Source organism: Chaetomium globosum, genomic scaffold (genome assembly GCF_000143365.1).
Source record: "Chaetomium globosum CBS 148.51 scaffold_2 genomic scaffold, whole genome shotgun sequence".
NCBI lineage: Eukaryota > Fungi > Ascomycota > Sordariomycetes > Sordariales > Chaetomiaceae > Chaetomium > Chaetomium globosum.
Genome location: NT_165977.1, coordinates 1,085,562 through 1,101,979, shown reverse-complemented (window position 1 = coordinate 1,101,979; position 16,418 = coordinate 1,085,562). Strand labels below are relative to the sequence as shown.

Here is a 16,418-nt window from a genome sequence, read left to right as displayed (position 1 = left end):
TTGGGGGGTTTGTTTGCTGTGATGCGTGAGACGCAGTATAGGACAAGGAAGGGGGATTCAAAGTATTGAAGTTTTAAGAGCCCGACATACGAAGAGGTATCCCGGCTTCATGTAGGTCGTAAATCCGACGACAGACACGCTCACGGCACCATGTAGGAGGCGACGATCATGCCGTACGACAGCACGGACGAGGCGGGCGGGGGCGTGTTGTAGGTGACCTGGTTGCGCAGCTCCTTGCCGCCGGTGCCGACGGCGACGATGATGGAGATGATGGCGGGGATCCAGGCGTAGCGCTCGTACATGTGCAGCACCGTGTACCCGCAGAAGGAGATACCCAGCGTCAGGATGGCGGTGATCACGATGCCTACCGTCACGCTGAGGTTGCCGTCGGCCACGGACGAGAGACACTGCCCGCCGATGACGGCCATGATGACGCAGAAGCCTGTGAGGGTTGCCAGGTTGAGCAGGACGGGGATCGTGACGAGGTAGCGACTGAGGAGTATTAACGGCTTGTCAATGGTGTGGCCAGCGGGTGAAGGGCCAACCTACCCAAAACTGTACCGCGCTTGCAGCATCTGCCGCATACCAATCTTGGGACCCAGAGTGCACAAGTATGCCGGAAGGAGAGTGGTCAACAGCGTAAAAAACAGGATGATCAGTGCGCTGTCCCTCAGATTGAGCCCATAAACCGGGGCAAGCATGCCGAAGGTGATGCTGTCGACTGTTAACCACTACACCCCGTTTGACCCACACACCCAATTCTACTCACCCTAGAATATTCGTATTCATAGACCACCACAGCGTAAAGATATTCACCGTCCTCTCCACGGTCCGCTCCTTGACCGGGATCGGTGTGATACCCCGGACCTCAACGCGGCCAAGCGTGATGAGCTTGTGGAGGAGATCCCGGGAGCGGGCCCATCGGCCGGCGGGGGCATCAGCAGCGGCACCATGAACCGAGTTCCGTTCCGGGTCGCTCCCCGGGGCCATGTCGTCCATCTTGGCCTCCGAAGCCATTTTGAAAGAGAGCGTTTGTGGCACGGGTCTCGCCGGGAAGTCGAAAAATTGTCTCAGGGTCACCGCTTAGTGGGTTTGACAATTTGTAGAGAACGACCACAACAAAAAAAGACAAAGAAGGGAGAGTGACTCAGGAACCTGTTTGGTCAATGAGAAAAAAAAGTCATCGGCTCAGCTCCGAGTCGGCGAGTGTGATAGTCAGAGTCGTGCCGGACCCACCTGCGGCCCCCCGCGGGAATCGACATGGTCGCCGGGGGGGAGGCCTAGATCGGCGTAGGCCTGGATCGAGGGGGGAGGAGAGATGATCTCGTGGACATTTAAGGGCACTCCTATATCTATGCAAGTCATAAACAGTCGGCGATGGTCATATTCCATCCTTACGCGAGGCCGCTCCAACGTGTAGATGGAGAGCGAACAAATGGTCAATTGCGATGAGAATGTCAGAACTATTACACCCAGGATGGCTTGCTTCTGACTCCTCCCTTCCGGCTCACGTCCGATATGAATTGGCACACTAGTAGCTCGGCCTAAACTGCCTGGGGAAGACACGCTCTAGATGCCCTTCCAGTTGCAAAATAATGGTGAGCGCCTGAGTTGAGGATGGGTGTGATAAGCAGAACAGAAATTCATGCCCCGCGGCTATCCGCCCCCACGCGACCACTCCAGGGTGCCAAGCAAGCCGGTTCTGGCCGAAGCTTCGCCCCATCCATCACCGTACACAGATTCAGGGTTAGGGTCAAACCCCATCCTCAACCACCACATGCCCTTCCCACCTAAGCCAGCCCAACCCAGAACTTCCTCCAAATGCTCGACGCATGGTTTAGATCAAACTGATAACCAGGCGCCTGACCGTTGGCATGGAGCTTCTTCTCCTCGACATAAATCTCCTCCAGCACGCGCCAGTCATAGGCAGGCACATACTCACGTTCGCCGTTGCGGCGCTTCAGCCCAGCCGCCTCGACCGAGAGCAAGAAATCGACCGTGGCCTTCTTGCGGCGGCGGTCGACGATGATGATCTTCTCTCGGCGGCGCGGACCGCCGGAGCTGCCGGTGCCGGAGGGCGCGGGGGTCGACGTGCCGCCGGGTTGGGTGTCGAGCCACTCCTTGGGGTCGCGCAGGAACTCGGACACGCCGTGGCTGCCGAGCAGGTTGTCGGTGACCCAAGGGAAGCCGGCGACGCAGGGCGAGACGAGGATCGAGTAGGTCGGGAACTTGCAAGTGTCGGGGAGGAACTGGCACCTGGCAGATGCCGTCTCGACGGTGGCGTTGTTGACAGCCTGGTCGGTGGACTGGTCGGGTTGGGCGGGTTGGTTGGGCTGGTCGGCGGGCTGCTCGGACGGCTGGGGGCCTGCCTCCTGGGCTCCCGCAGGACCGCTCCCCGCCAGCGTCGCAAGGGACCGGGCAGCAAACGACTGCAGTCTGGCCTCGTGGAACGAGAGCGATGCCTGTAGGGAAGGCGGGGGCTCTTCCCTCCTGCTGCCCGTGTTGGCCTGGTGCGCCGGGCGGAGCTCGAAGGCACGGCCGCCTCGGCATGCGGTGACGGCCGCAGCATGGGTAGCACCGCTGCGGCACCGCGGCGCGACGGGCTCATTTGGGTGCCCAGGGAGGGCTCCGGCTGGCTCGCCGAGAGAGCCGCCCCGTCGTTGCCCGGCAGAGGGGCCACGGAGGCTACCCGGCCGCTGGAGCAGCGCTGGATCTTGCTCCGCTCGGGGATGCTGCTCTGCGGCGACAGCTCAAGGGGTCTCTTTCGGCCTAGCGTGGCTGTGGAGTGGTCGTCGGTTCGGGCCGAAGCTGTCGGCTCGGGTTCTTGGGCGACAGTGGATGTCGTTGAGGTCAGCTGCACACCGACGTGCGCGCTTTGGGACTGTCTGGTAAAATCGGCCATCTCCTCTGTTGTTATATTCTGAGCAGCTAAACACTGCTGGTTACCGGGGTTCGGCGGTTGGGGTGACTGGGCCACAGACTCGGCGACAGTGGAAATGGTTGCCTGGCTTGCTGTGTCGCCAGTGCGTCTAGATTCCGAGTTCTCCAGAGCTGCAATCCAGCCCAGAAGCTCTTGGCTGTCTTCCGGAGGAGGTGATTTTCGTTCGTTCGCCGCCATCTCTTGGAGTTCTTCAAAGGAGATGGTGTCGTGATAAGTTCGGTCGCAGTGAATCTTGCTGACTGTTGGGAATCTTGGGCTCCAGAAACCAGTGTTGCCTTCTTTGTCAAAAGAAAAACAGCAAAGATCGAACACCGGGGGTGTGGGAAAAATAAACGAGGGGCGCTTTCCGCAATCCACCCCGGGCTCGATTCGCAGAGAGATAGCCCTGTTTTCCTCTGGCCTGATAGACTCCGGGTTCACAGATGAGACAAACGCAGCAAGCTGTTTTGCATTCAGCTCGACAACATTTGTGACGACAAACACTGGCTGCTTCCCAAACCGCTGCACCTCGTCTTTATTCTCCAAGCAACCCACATAGAAGTGCGTCCATTTGAGGCCCGGGATGCTGTATGTGCGGGCCTTTGCCGCATCAAAGCGAGCTCCGACAACCGCAAAGTCGCCAATGTCCCCAAAATGCCCAATGTACTCCTTCTTGAGCTTTATCGGACAGCAGTGGTAGGGTTGCCACCGGGTGTTAAAGTCAAAATAGGGGTCATCCGCTTTGAGAACAAGACCCTCTCCTCGTGCAGTGATGCACTTGGCAAAGACCCGTCGTAGGTCTGAGACGGCAGACGGCCTGCCACAGTCAATGAACTCTCGCTTCACCAACGAGGATCGGCCGGGGACTTGGGTGATAACGTTTTTGAGACGTTGGAACCTCTCCGAGTGCTTGACAGCAAGAAGCGATTCGTTGTCTACCATGAGCAGGTCGTAGTAGACGATCATGAGATGCTCCCAGGGGTGAGCCTGCGAGTCCTTGTCGGTCCCTAGGAAAGAACCAGACCGAGAGACATGTTTCCTGATCTTGTGGAAACCCAGGACCTTGTGGTGCTTGTCACTATAAACCACAAGCTCACCCTCTAGAATGCAACCGGATCTCAAGGGGCAAGACGGCTGCCCCAGCTGCAACGACTTTCGAATTGAGCTGCGCCCGTCAGTACACCCAAGCTCATATGAAATTAGATGCAACGTACTCATGCAGGGCCATGCGGTCCCTTGTGCTGTCTTTGCCACTCTTTGAGAAGATCTGGATACAGTCCCGGCCTTTGCTGAGATCGATGTGGATCTGGCAATATTCTCCGTCCATCTTCTCCTCGCAACTGACCCGGCCCTGGACCATGGACAAGCAATGTTTGATGCTCCTCCCTTTCATCCACATCTGGCGACCAATTTTGACTCCTAGGGTAGGCTTCAGATACTCTGCCAACTCGCTTTTGCCAGTGACAGTCCGGTCCAACTTGAGGGTGTCGAGGATACGTCCAGCAACAGCCAAGTCATCTTGGACTTTCAGAATAGTGGGAAGTAGAGGGTGGTAGCCTGCGCAGACGACTCGCTGGTCGAGAACAACAGGTTCGTAGTTCTTCAGGAGCAGCCTGGTAAGCCATTTTGCGTCTCTGGCCGACAATCGCCGGTAAAGCTCTCCGAGGGAGAGCTCCTGGTCAGCGGGCCCGTTTTCGGCTGAGCTACGCACAGAAGGTGAGCTGAAACGGCAAGCAGCAGCTATGCTATGGAGGAGCCCATCAATCTCCTCAACCGTCACAGACCTGTCTGTGGGTGAAATGGGATTTGGCTGAAACTTGTCAATCTGATGTATTCCAAATAAACAGCCAGCTGAAGAAGCCACTCACCGTCTGCTTCAGGATCCCTTCAACGCAGTCGGCCAAATCGACGGCAGCCTCAGGGTTGGTCCATCTTCCCAGTTCTGCGATACGAGACCGGCCCAGGCCGAGCGCACGGCCGATGATGGCCTGGAGCTTCTTCTCTCGGATAAAGTAGACCCTGTCAGTCCTTTTCTCCGGTAGGAGGGCAGAGAGGAGAGGGGCGCTCTTGTGGTCGTCACGGTGGAGAAACCCGTGGTGTCCTCTGAACCATTCCTGGATAATGACTGTGTTGCTTCTCAACCCTGATCGAGCAAGCCGATTATCTTCAAGGCGTTGCAGTAGGTCGCAAACATAGGAAAAGGAAAAGGGCATGATTTCCTGCCACCATGTGTCGAAGTCGGAAGAACAAAGATGGGCATTGAGTGTTGTTGAGGAGTCAGTGTGTCTGTCAACGTTATATTGGGGGGCTGCTCGCAGGCAGCAGACCTCTCAGCTGAAGGAGCAACATCTGATAGGAGCCAAGTGAGGCCTTGAGGCCAATTCACTTGCCAGGCTGTGCAATGAATTCGCTCAAGGCAGGCGTGATCAAGTCGCGTTGGATCCGATCAAAGGACTTGGCACGAGAGGCATTGCAACACGTGGGCACGTGAGGGGGTGTACACCGTGCGTATGAGGTCACTGACATACTGTGACTTATCCGTGAGCTCCTCTCCCTTTGACCAAAAGAAGCCGAACTAGAAAAAGGAGCAAGAAATCAAAGAAGAGAAACAAGTAAAAAGAAAAAATGTAAAGAAAAAAAAAGACTTAAAGGAAACCGAGTGAAAAAAATTAAGTCAAATAAACCGAATCAAATAAAAAGTAAACCTTGGTCTTTCGAATGGCTTCCTTTTCGTTCCTCTAGGCGAAGGTTTTGGTGGCACCTCCCCTTAGCTTTTTTGGCTAAAGGGTGCTACTCTGTCGTTAACCAGAATTCATTCTAAAAACCCAGCTTCGTGATGTCTTTTTGCTGTTATTGGTATGATCCACTTACAAAACTCCTATTTTCCTCCAATGTTGTGCTACCTGGAGTCAGTGCCAAACTCGCTCTCCTGACACAGACCGTGTGACATGAGGGATATGGCACTGTCACTCTTTTTCCTCTGTATTTTTGCTGGTTCATCATTGTTGAGTCTTAGCCAACCATGAGCTAACCATGACACTCTTTCACGCTTTAATTCGGACCCACCACATCACCTCCCGAAAGAAGGTTGCTCATCTCCGCAAGGCAGCAGGCAAATTCGACTGCTATGCTCTTCTTCGGAGCGGAGGTTGTCCGGGCATCATGTACTGCAAGGGCGGCGAGGAAAGTGTGAAGGGATGGGTAGAGACCGTCCAAGTAAGTTGCCAAAACACAACATGAGGAGGCTGCCAATTGACTTCAATGCAGAGACTCCGCTATAAAGACTTTCAGCTGGTATCAAAACCTGCGCCGATAGAGTCGAAGGTAGTTGAGCCAGAAGAACGGAGTGGTCTGTTTGAAGTCGAGTCTGTCAAGGAATTTGCGGCCGCCATGGAGAGCAGAGGTCTAATGGAGTGGTGGAAGCGAGGGATGCAATTCGCATGAGTTGCGCCCTCCTGGCTTCAAGTTTCCCCGGACCTACCACCAACTACCTCTAAAATCGCCTATCCCAGGGCCCGAGTTTACTGCTACAGTCCAACCTCTAAAACACATTCCCCCAACACGGAATCACCCCCTCCTCACAACCCTCCTCAACCGCCCCAGCACCCCAGCAAACCACGGCGTCGCCCACACGCTCGCCACAATCCGGACCGGCAACAGCACCTTGGTCAACGCGTACGCCAGCCCAACCTCCACAAGAATACGATACTTCGGATCCGCCTCCCACCGCGACAACACCGCATCAGCGCCCACCACCCCCTTCCCTCCACCCTCTCCCTCACCCTCCCCCTTCCCTCCACCCTCCCCCTCACCCTCCCCCTGGCCACCCTCCCCATCCGTCACCCCTGCATCGCCTGCATCCCCAAACCCAAACCACCCCCTCCTCCAAAACCACCTCTCAAACCTTCCCACCCCCTCCCGCACATACCCCCCATAGTGCGCCACCATCCACGCCACCGGCACCTGCTCCGTGTAGTGGAACAGCGCAAACAGCCCCGCCAGCGGCACCACGGCGGTCAGCTCGTGCAGCAGCAGGAAGGCGACGACGTGCGTTGCGGGGGCGCCGCGCAGCCGGGCGGTGTAGTGCTGCAGGGGGCGGGGCAGGCGGGTGAGGATGCGGTGGAGGCGGGTGGTTTTTTGGTGGGTTGGGTTTGGGTTTGGGTTTGGGGGTGGTGGTGGTGCTGGGGGGTTGGTGCTGCTGCTGCTGTAAGGGTGGCGTTTTGTTGTTCTGGTTTTGGGGGGGAGGGGGTTGCGGAGTGGTGGTTGGCGCGGCGGCGTGGGACGGCGGAGGATGCGCGCCGCGAGGGATGGGAATTGGAGTGGGAGGGGTGGGAGGGGGGGCATGTTGACGGATGTAGCGTTGTGGCGAAAGTGCCGAGTGAGGGTTTTAGAAAGCTGAATTGCGTGCGGAGGGCTGTGGTTTGCGCCGGAGTTCGTGATAGCTGTGATGGTCGTGTTTTATATATGTACAGTACAGAGCTGGCGGGCCCGGCACCACCGGCAGGCATCGCGAGATTGGTGGGGTTGGCGACTCGATGCACGGACCACATACTCGTTGCCCTTAACAACTGGGCCCCTGAGCTTGGAGGAAGCCCCTGAATTGAGTCAACGAGATTGATCGTCCATAACTAAACAGAGGTCACAATTCACGCTGATAGGGAGGCCCAAGAGGATACAAAAAATGGTAAAATAGGCCGCCGATAAAAGAAAAGAAAGGGAAAATTGATAATAATACTATCTATTACAGTCAGAACACTCGGCAAAAGCTCACCAGCTAGCCCCCGTTTGGGATTTCTCTAGGAAAGATTCAAGAGGGCATGACCCTTAAATGGCTTGTCTTAATTTTCCCTGGTTTGGATCTGCAACATCTTGGGCATTGGAAAGACTAAAACCAGGGCTGTAGGACCACGGCCAATGCCAGAAGCTACCGTAACTTGGGTCCTTTCCCATCGGGCGGTGTTTCTCGTTAGGAATTAATGGGAAAGACATTGTGTGTATCTCTATTGTTGACCAATATGCAGTTCACCATTGAGGGTGCTGCACATCTGAAATTCGCCTTCCATCGTAGCGGTATAGGCAAATCACCTGCCTTTACCAAACCCTGTTTAGCAGAAGTGACTTTATGTAGTTGGGAGCCGGACAACGATTAGAATTAAGGTAGTTATTGCTCGCTAGGTTACAATTACGATAATAGTAAGTTAAAAAAAAATCGGATTCGCTCTTTGACTTTTCCTGTTCTTGTTATGAGGACTGATGCTGAGCAGTTTCTTCCAGGTTATCGCTCACATCTGCTACCCCTGGCCCTCTCCCCTTCTCAGAGGGATCTTCTAGATATCAAACCAAACCAAATCCCCGAAGTTGGACGAGTCTTTGTCCTTGGAGTAGTTCTATAGTTCAAGAGCCCCTTGATTCTTGAGAAACGCTTCACAGTCGAACATGTCTTGGTGCATGCTGTCGTTTGTTTGTCCAAGACCATCTTGGCCAATCCCGTCGAGAAACGTCTCCTAGTCGAACACGTCTTCTTGGCCTCCCGCATTGAGAAACGTCTCCCAGCCAAACGGGTCGTCACATCCGTGACTATTGGTTGCTTCGTTGGTCGAGGGTGCCGGCCGAACTAAGTCGTTGCGTTGAGACTCTGAATGTAAATCCTGGGTTTGGGTTGTCCAGGTTGGCGTTTTCAAACTTTGGGTCTGAGGTGGCGATGCCGGAACGTCCATTGGGTCTATTGGCATATAGCAAGCATTCATGATTTCGTTACTCCAGGCCCGAACCCGACTGTCGCTCCTAGAGTTGATGTATGGTGGCTGCATACGGAATATCGGGAGATAGAAGCAATCCGCGTTCCGGATTCTATAGAGTTTACCCAATCCGTTGCTGGGGCCTAGCCAAGCAAAGATATTTGCTCTCCAAGGCCTGGACTTGACAACCTTTGCCACCGCCATGAAGACTTTTTTTGATGCAAGGTCGGGGATGGGAACAGGGTCGCATATCCACGGCCCTTTGTGGCCCGGTTCGTGGCTCGCCTACTGCCGTCGAACAGGTGGCGCTGGAGACTGCTTGTAATGTTCCGGACTGAGGTCCGTTACCCCGAAGCCGACGAGGACACAGTGACATTTCCTGGCACTCTTCGGAGCCACCTAGGGTTCCTTGACGGTTGAGGAAAACGGAGTCTTCCAAGGCACTATTCCGGCCTCCATCAGCTCCTCGGATCCCCACTGCCACGAATCAACTGAGCCCCAAGTTTCAGCAGTTAGATAGGTCAAGTTGTATTTATCGATGCCCGCAGGGATTGGTATGGACCAGCCGTAGCGATTAATGGCAAGGTTCTGAAGATATTCATATTTTGGTGGATAAGAGGCGGCTGCAATCTTCGGAGTTGCTGCCTCGGTTACGTCGCTTTCGTTCGACTCCATGATGTCCGCTCGATGCGTAGATCGTGAAAATAGAATACGAAACAGAAGTTAAACTGAAGGCTGCCGCTGGTTTTGTCCGGTTGACCGATGCGAAAAGAACGGGTGTATCCGAGGGCAAAAAATGGTGGAATTAGGAGACAAGATGTGAGGATTGGCGGCGTAGGTTACGAGAGAAAAGAAAAGAAAACCTCTAAAGCCTCCCGAGTCCCCTTCCATGTTTGTGGATTTGATTTGGTGCTGCGCACTTTCCTCATCCTTACTATTTGGAATAGACAACCTCCAGTTTCGCGGGGTGTGATTGAACACCCAGTTTCAAAACTTCCTTCTTCCTTCCTCAATACGCTTTCTCTCAAACAGCTGGCTCCTGGTAGTTAGTTAGAAGTTCCACACTTCGTAAGTTTTCCGAGACTCCATAAAGATGTTTAAAGCACCACCAAGAGGTCGTGGCGATCCGTAACAACCATTGACCGACGATGAGGAGGGCAGGCCGTAGACTTCGTAATGCATTCAAGTCTCCCGAAACCAAGGCACATTCATCACACCGTGTTTCGCTTGAACAGAGCTGGCCTTCACAGGGGCTTTTTTTGTTCTGTATTGGATTAACGAATTCAGGAATAGGTCGTCTTCGAAAAGAAACCGAAACCTCTATCCTCGCTTCCATAACCAGTTCTTATGATGGTCCCAGTTTACTCGTAGATCCAGGCCTTCTGGGCAGAGTCCCATTGGATGAGGTCCTCGTCCTTGAACCACAGAGCAATCTCCTTGTTGGCGCTCTCGACGCTGTCGGAGCCGTGGCAGACGTTGCGGCCCATTTGCAGGCACAGGTCGCCGCGGATGGTACCGGGGGCCGAGGAAAGGGGGTTGGTGGCACCGAGCATGGCTGTGAGTGGTGATGTTAGCTTTGGTTTCGGAGGTGTTGGGAGAGGAGAGGTGGGTCCATACCGCGGCCAGTCTTGACGGCGTCAAGGCCCTCCCAAACCATAGCGACAATGGGGCCGCTGTTCATGTCTATGGAGAGAGTCAGCACGACGAAGGTCGGGAGATCGGGAGAGCGTATGGGGCAACCTACAGGTGACAAGGTCCTTGAAGAAAGGCTTGGACGACAGGTCGGAGTCTGGAGCCATTAGTGTGCTGCGTCAGTGGCCGAAGAGGGGGATAAAATCGTACAGTGCTTCTCGAGGTGCTCCTTGCCGGGGGAGACAAGCTTCAGGGCAACGAGCTTGAAGCTGTATTTCCGAGTTAGCACAGCTTGACGGGCCAGACACAGTACCCAAGCTTTCTTACCCGCGGGTCTCGAAGCGGCCGATGATGTTGCCGACCAGCCCACGCTAAGAAAATGTTAGATAAATTGTCTGAAGACTTCCGAGCCGAGGGCTGCATACCTGGACGCCATCGGGCTTGATGGCAATGAAGCTGTCGCCGTGTTAGTCCATGGTCGACTCAAATGGCGGGGTAAAAGGGTCGAGAGAGTGGATGGCGGGGTAATCCGGGGGCAGAAAGCTCGCGAACGACGGGGGTTGGGAATAAACAGCCAGGGAAACTTACGTCCGCTCGGAAGTCGACATGGTGGCTGGTTTGGGGGTGTTTGAAGTTGGTTTGGAAATGGGTTGAGCTTGTGGATGTTGCGAAGAGAGGGAGAGCGGAGGATTTTGTTGCGGGAGGAGGGTCGGACAAGAAGGCCGGCCACAGAGGAGCTCCAGTGTGGGGTTGCGGAAAAAATAAACGAACATGCAGAGGACCAGGCCTAGGGTTAGGTATCCATACATGAAGCTGGACGAGAAGCCCCGAGCTGGCGCCCGATCTCTTCCCTTCTGCTGCTGTTCATCTGTCTGCCCAACCGGACCCTTTCTCCTCTCTCTCATCTGTTGCTCCACCTCCATCTCTGCGGCTACCCTCGGACGGCCTGATATACAGCAACGATGCAGTGCCGACGTGTCTACGACCGTCTAGTTGAGAACGAGTGAGTTGTTGAATGGATCGGTGAGCTGCAGATTGTGTTTGAAGGTAATCAGAACTCAATTGATCTTCGCAATGGACAAATTACAAGTCTCCGAGGAAAACGTTGGCCTAGATCAGTAGATTGGGCGTTGTCCAGTCCTAAAGGTACTTTTGGCGGCTCTTAGCGAACCACGATGCCTTCTTCCAGCACATGTTTTTGCCAGCGCGAGGAGAGTTACCTGGGTAACTAACTGTATTCAATTCTGCCAGGTACAAGGTGCAATACGGTATTAAACGATGCTGCAACCCCTCTTAACTATCAAATCAGGATTTGCTTTCCCAACTTGCGGGTGCGGCAGCTTAGGGACCCCAAACCTCTCGTCGTTACCACCCATCCTACAACAAAACTTTGTGATACTGTTTTCGCGTTCGGGTATTGTTCCTCAAACGACTCGATAATCTGTTGCGGGTTACAGAATATTCACTTAGAGGGGCATTGACCGGATAAAAGAGTGCCGCTGAGCAGGGGTGAATTCGGTACGTTGCGGGGCTCACGGCCGGTGCAAGGTGGCCAATCTAGGGTGCCAGCTTTCAATGGAGATGAGACAGCTCCCACTGATCCTCTTGTGGAAAGCGGATGCTTTGAAACAAACATTGGTTGTCAGCCAGCCAGCCAGCCATTGAGTACCTCTACGGCCCTGGAGGTCTCTCGATGAACACGACAGTGATATAGACGTGTTTTCTCTTTTTGCTTTTGTTTTTGTTTGTTTTGGTATTCCCCAGTCCACAGCCACAGGCGGGCGCGAGTTGAAGATGCACGTCGCCGGGCCGCTGTCGTCGAGATGGACGGCCTACCTCGGCCTGCTATCTGCGCTTTCGGCAGCATTTGCCCCTGCAGGTAAGTCCCTAAATGGCCACCGTGGCATCGGACGATGCAATTGACAAGTATAGTCGCTGTCAAGGAGCACGACTTTAAAAAGTGTCACCAGTCCGGCTTCTGCAAGCGTAACCGGGCATTCGCAGACCACGCCCTCGGCTCGGGCTCATGGGAATCGCCATACAATATCGCGGTCGACTCCGGGTCTTTCAATAATGGCCAGTACCAGGCCGTAATTGTGAAGACCATCAATGACAGCGGCGAGACCGTCCGGCTGCCTATCACCGTATCCTTCCTCGAATCCGGGACGGCGCGGGTCACAGTCGACGAGGAGAAGCGCCAAAAGGGGGAGATTGAGTTGCGCCATGACAGCAAGACGAGGAAAGAGCGTTATAACGAGGCGGAACAATGGGCGATTGTTGGAGGACTGACTCTTGACAAGGCCGCCAAGGTCGATTTTCAGGACAAGACGCAGCTTACCGTCAAGTACGGCCCGGCTTCCAAGTTCGAGGCCATCATCAAGCTTTCTCCGTTCAGCATCGACTTCAAGCGGGATGGCGCCAGCCAGATCAAGTTCAACGACCAGGGCCTTTTGAACGTTGAGCACTGGAGGCCAAAGATTGAAAAGCCCGAACCCGAAAAGAAGGAGGGCGAGGAGGACAAGGCAGAGGAGACAAAGGAGGAGGAGCCCAAGGGCGAGGATGAATCTACGTGGTGGGATGAGACTTTTGGTGGAAACACCGACACCAAGCCCCGCGGCCCGGAGAGTGTTGGGCTTGACATCTCGTTCGTTGGGTACGAGCATGTCTACGGCATCCCGTCACACGCTAGCTCCCTTTCGCTCAAGCAGACCCGCGGCGGCGAGGGCAACTACGAGGAGCCGTACAGGATGTACAACGCCGATGTTTTCGAGTACATCCTCGACAGCCCCATGACCCTCTACGGCTCCATTCCCTTCATGCAGGCCCACCGCAAGGATTCCAGCGTTGGCGTCTTTTGGTTGAACGCCGCTGAGACGTGGGTTGACATCACCAAGGGCAAAGACGCCAAGAATCCTCTTTCTCTGGGCAGCAAGTCAAATACCAACACGCACACGCACTGGTTTTCCGAGAGCGGCCTGCTGGACGTGTTTGTCTTGCTTGGCCCTACGCCCAAGGACTTGACCGCCAAGTACGGGGAGCTCACCGGCACCACGGCTATGCCCCAGGAGTTCTCTCTTGGCTACCACCAGTGCCGCTGGAACTACGTCTCGGACGACGATGTCAAGGATGTGGATCGCAAGATGGACAAGGCCAAGCTGCCCTACGACGTTATCTGGCTCGATATCGAGTACACCGACGAGAAGAAGTATTTCACCTGGGACAAGCACATGTTCGCAGATCCCATCGGTATGGGCAAGCAGCTGGACACCCATGGCCGGAAGCTGGTGACCATTATTGACCCGCACATCAAGAACGTCGACAAGTACCCTGTCGTGGCCGAGTTGAAGTCTAAGGAGTTCGGCGTCATGAACAAGGAGGGCAACCTCTTCGAGGGCTGGTGCTGGCCCGGTTCGTCGCACTGGATTGACGCGTTCAGCCCTGCTGCGCGCGAGTGGTGGTCGTCGCTCTTCAAGTACGACACATTCAAGGGTACCATGGAGAACACGTGGATTTGGAACGACATGAACGAGCCTTCTGTCTTCAACGGGCCCGAGACAACCATGCCCAAGGACAACCTCCACATCGGAAACTGGGAGCACCGTGACGTGCACAACCTGAACGGCATGACGTTCCAGAACGCCACCTACCATGCCCTCATCACCCGGAAGCCCGGCGAGCTCCGCCGCCCGTTCGTGCTGACCCGCTCGTTCTTCGCCGGCTCGCAGCGCGTCGGCGCCATGTGGACGGGCGACAACCAAGCCGAATGGGGTCACCTCAAGGCGTCGATCCCCATGGTCCTCAGCCAAGGCATCGCCGGGTTCCCCTTTTCGGGCGCCGACGTCGGTGGCTTCTTCGGCAACCCCGGGAAGGAGCTGCTGACGCGATGGTACCAAGCCGGTGCCTTCTACCCCTTCTTCCGCGCGCACGCGCACATTGACGCGCGCCGGCGTGAGCCGTACCTTGCCGGTGAGCCCTACACGACCATCATCGGGGGCGCACTCCGCCTGCGCTACAGCCTGCTGCCGTCGTGGTACACGGCCTTCCGGCAGGCTCACCTCGACGGCACGCCCGTCGTCAAGCCCATGTTTTACACGCACCCGTCTGAAGAGGCCGGCCTCGCCCTCGACGACCAGTTCTTCGTCGGCAACACGGGCCTGCTCGTCAAGCCCGTCACCGAGGAGGGCAAGACCTCGGTCGACATCTGGATCCCTGACGCCGAGGTCTACTACGACTACTTCACCTACGACATCACCCCCACCACCAAGGGCAAGAGCACCACGCTGGAGGCGCCCCTAGAGAAGATCCCGCTCCTGATGCGCGGCGGGCACATCTTTGCGCGGCGCGACGTCCCCCGCCGATCGACGCAGCTCATGCGCTGGGACGACTACACGCTTGTCGTGACCGTTCCCCGCGACGCCAAGGCCCCCGCCGCCGAGGGCGACCTGTACGTCGACGACGGCGACTCGTTCGACTTCCAGCACGGCCAGTACATCCACCGCCGCTTCGTCTTTGACGGCCGCGCCGGCAGCCTCGTCTCGGTCGATGCCGAGGGCCGTGACCCCGCCGCCGTGGCCGAGGGTCCCTGGATGCAGCAGATGCGCTCTGTTGGTGTCGATCGCATCGTCATTGTCGGCGTGCCGGCGAGCTGGGCCGGGAAGAAGACTGTTGCGGTTGAGAGTGAGGGCAAGACTTGGGAGGCTAAGGTGGAGTTTACGCCTGCTGTGAAGGGCAAGGCGGCGTTTGCGGTGGTCAAGAAGGTGGGTGTGAGGATTGGTGCGGACTGGAGGATTGGGTTTTGAGGAGGGGATAGGCTAGGGGGTGATTAGGTCGGGGAACCGTCCGCACCGCACGTGTCTGTGTGGGATGGGGTTCGCGCCTGCTACGCTGTGTGATACGGGGGAGCGAATTTTGAGTCCGTGTTTGTTTGTGTACGCAACCGGCATATAGACTTGTTGGATCCATGCTCTTTCTTGATTTTGTGTGATGTGTCGGGATGTTTGTCTGGGCCTGCGACGTCTTTTGCTGTGTCACCTCGTACCGGTGGTGGCTTTTCGCTGTCCGCCACCAACAAACGGCGACGTGCAGCATATAAGTATCACGCGTTGTGGTTGGGAATGAATGCAGTGACCGGCCAATTAGTTGACCAAAGCGAGAGCTAGTTGTCAACCTTTCGGACCTAGCCATGCTGCCGCTTGGCTGCATGGCGTGTGGTTTCACAGGGCTGGACCCGCCCTGCCGCCTTGCTTGGGAGATTAACGGGGATGGGCAGCGGAGTGGGAGGCTGTGGTCCTGTTTGCCGGCTCGGATCTCACTCCCAGGGGAGAGTGCGATGGGGCTGCATCCTGTGAGATGGGCTTGGCGGGGTGGAATGGTGATCGAGAGCCGGGCTGGCGACGCGGGAAGAAGTCAACTCCCGATTGCGAACCTATGGATTGCCCCCTGAATTTACTCTCGTGGAAGTGTTGGACAAGTCAGCGTGGTGATGCGGTGCGACTTGGGCGACGTTACCCTGCTGCATGGGTGTTGACACAACCTGTCCTCTGCTTGGTTCCATCTGTTCTGGACCGTGGGTTCGCGAAGTTGGATTGGATGCTGTGCTTCTGGTACCTGACGCTTGCCGCGACTGGGATCGGGATGATTGGTTCAGGGTGGGATTCTTTCGGTTTGCGTCTGCCTTAAGCGGGGACTTATAAGGGGCTTTAACCGCCATTCTTGTTTGGCTTTGGGTATTCTTGTTTCCTGGGATCGGCGAAACGGACGATCTCTCTCCTTTTGGGCATTCACTCTTTTCCCCCTCCATCGGACGGACAGGCTCTCTTTCTTTTCGAACCTCCAGACTTCCTCCCCGTCTCTCACGACGTTGCCAAACTTGGGATTTCAACACACACTCTTTTCGGTGTCCATCCATACATTCATTCATTCATCCACCTTAATAAAAGTTGCCAAAATGAAAGCTACAACTCTCCTAACTCTTCTCGCCACGGTGACGGGCACCACCACTCGCCGCCCGCCTCTCCTAGCGCGCAACAATCCGCAACACTCAACAGCAACAACACGCACCCTACGCTCTCACACCCTCCCCAACACTACCCCCAGCAACGCTCGCTCTCGCACAGCGACGAATCCAC

General features: G+C 55.8%; 5 protein-coding genes across 5 annotated transcripts; 1 reads left to right on the top strand and 4 right to left on the bottom strand.

Annotated features, from left to right (window-relative positions):
- Window positions 1-140: 140 nt before the first annotated feature.
- On the bottom strand, window positions 141-1,017 carry CHGG_02473 (uncharacterized protein; the record flags this gene model as incomplete). The annotated part of the gene is made up of 3 exons (XM_001228988.1): window positions 141-492; window positions 550-714; window positions 770-1,017. 3 exons carry the CDS (start codon window positions 1,015-1,017, stop codon window positions 141-143), a joined length of 765 nt encoding a protein of 254 aa, XP_001228989.1.
- Window positions 1,018-1,790: 773 nt separating this feature from the next.
- CHGG_02472 (uncharacterized protein) lies at window positions 1,791-5,133 on the bottom strand (the record flags this gene model as incomplete). The annotated part of the gene is made up of 4 exons (XM_001228987.1): window positions 1,791-2,749; window positions 2,863-3,998; window positions 4,135-4,745; window positions 4,831-5,133. The coding sequence occupies 4 exons, from the start codon at window positions 5,131-5,133 to the stop codon at window positions 1,791-1,793; spliced, it is 3,009 nt and encodes a 1,002-aa protein (XP_001228988.1).
- Window positions 5,134-6,487: 1,354 nt separating this feature from the next.
- On the bottom strand, window positions 6,488-7,264 carry CHGG_02471 (uncharacterized protein; the record flags this gene model as incomplete). Its single annotated transcript, XM_001228986.1, has 1 exon — window positions 6,488-7,264. One exon carries the CDS (start codon window positions 7,262-7,264, stop codon window positions 6,488-6,490), a length of 777 nt encoding a protein of 258 aa, XP_001228987.1.
- A 2,755-nt stretch (window positions 7,265-10,019) lies between these two features.
- Window positions 10,020-10,898, bottom strand: CHGG_02470 (uncharacterized protein; the record flags this gene model as incomplete). Its single annotated transcript, XM_001228985.1, has 7 exons — window positions 10,020-10,213; window positions 10,276-10,341; window positions 10,403-10,447; window positions 10,501-10,559; window positions 10,618-10,661; window positions 10,716-10,746; window positions 10,879-10,898. 7 exons carry the CDS (start codon window positions 10,896-10,898, stop codon window positions 10,020-10,022), a joined length of 459 nt encoding a protein of 152 aa, XP_001228986.1.
- A 1,186-nt stretch (window positions 10,899-12,084) lies between these two features.
- Window positions 12,085-15,089, top strand: CHGG_02469 (uncharacterized protein; the record flags this gene model as incomplete). The annotated part of the gene is made up of 2 exons (XM_001228984.1): window positions 12,085-12,169; window positions 12,223-15,089. The coding sequence occupies 2 exons, from the start codon at window positions 12,085-12,087 to the stop codon at window positions 15,087-15,089; spliced, it is 2,952 nt and encodes a 983-aa protein (XP_001228985.1).
- Between the last annotated feature and the right edge of the window lie 1,329 nt (window positions 15,090-16,418).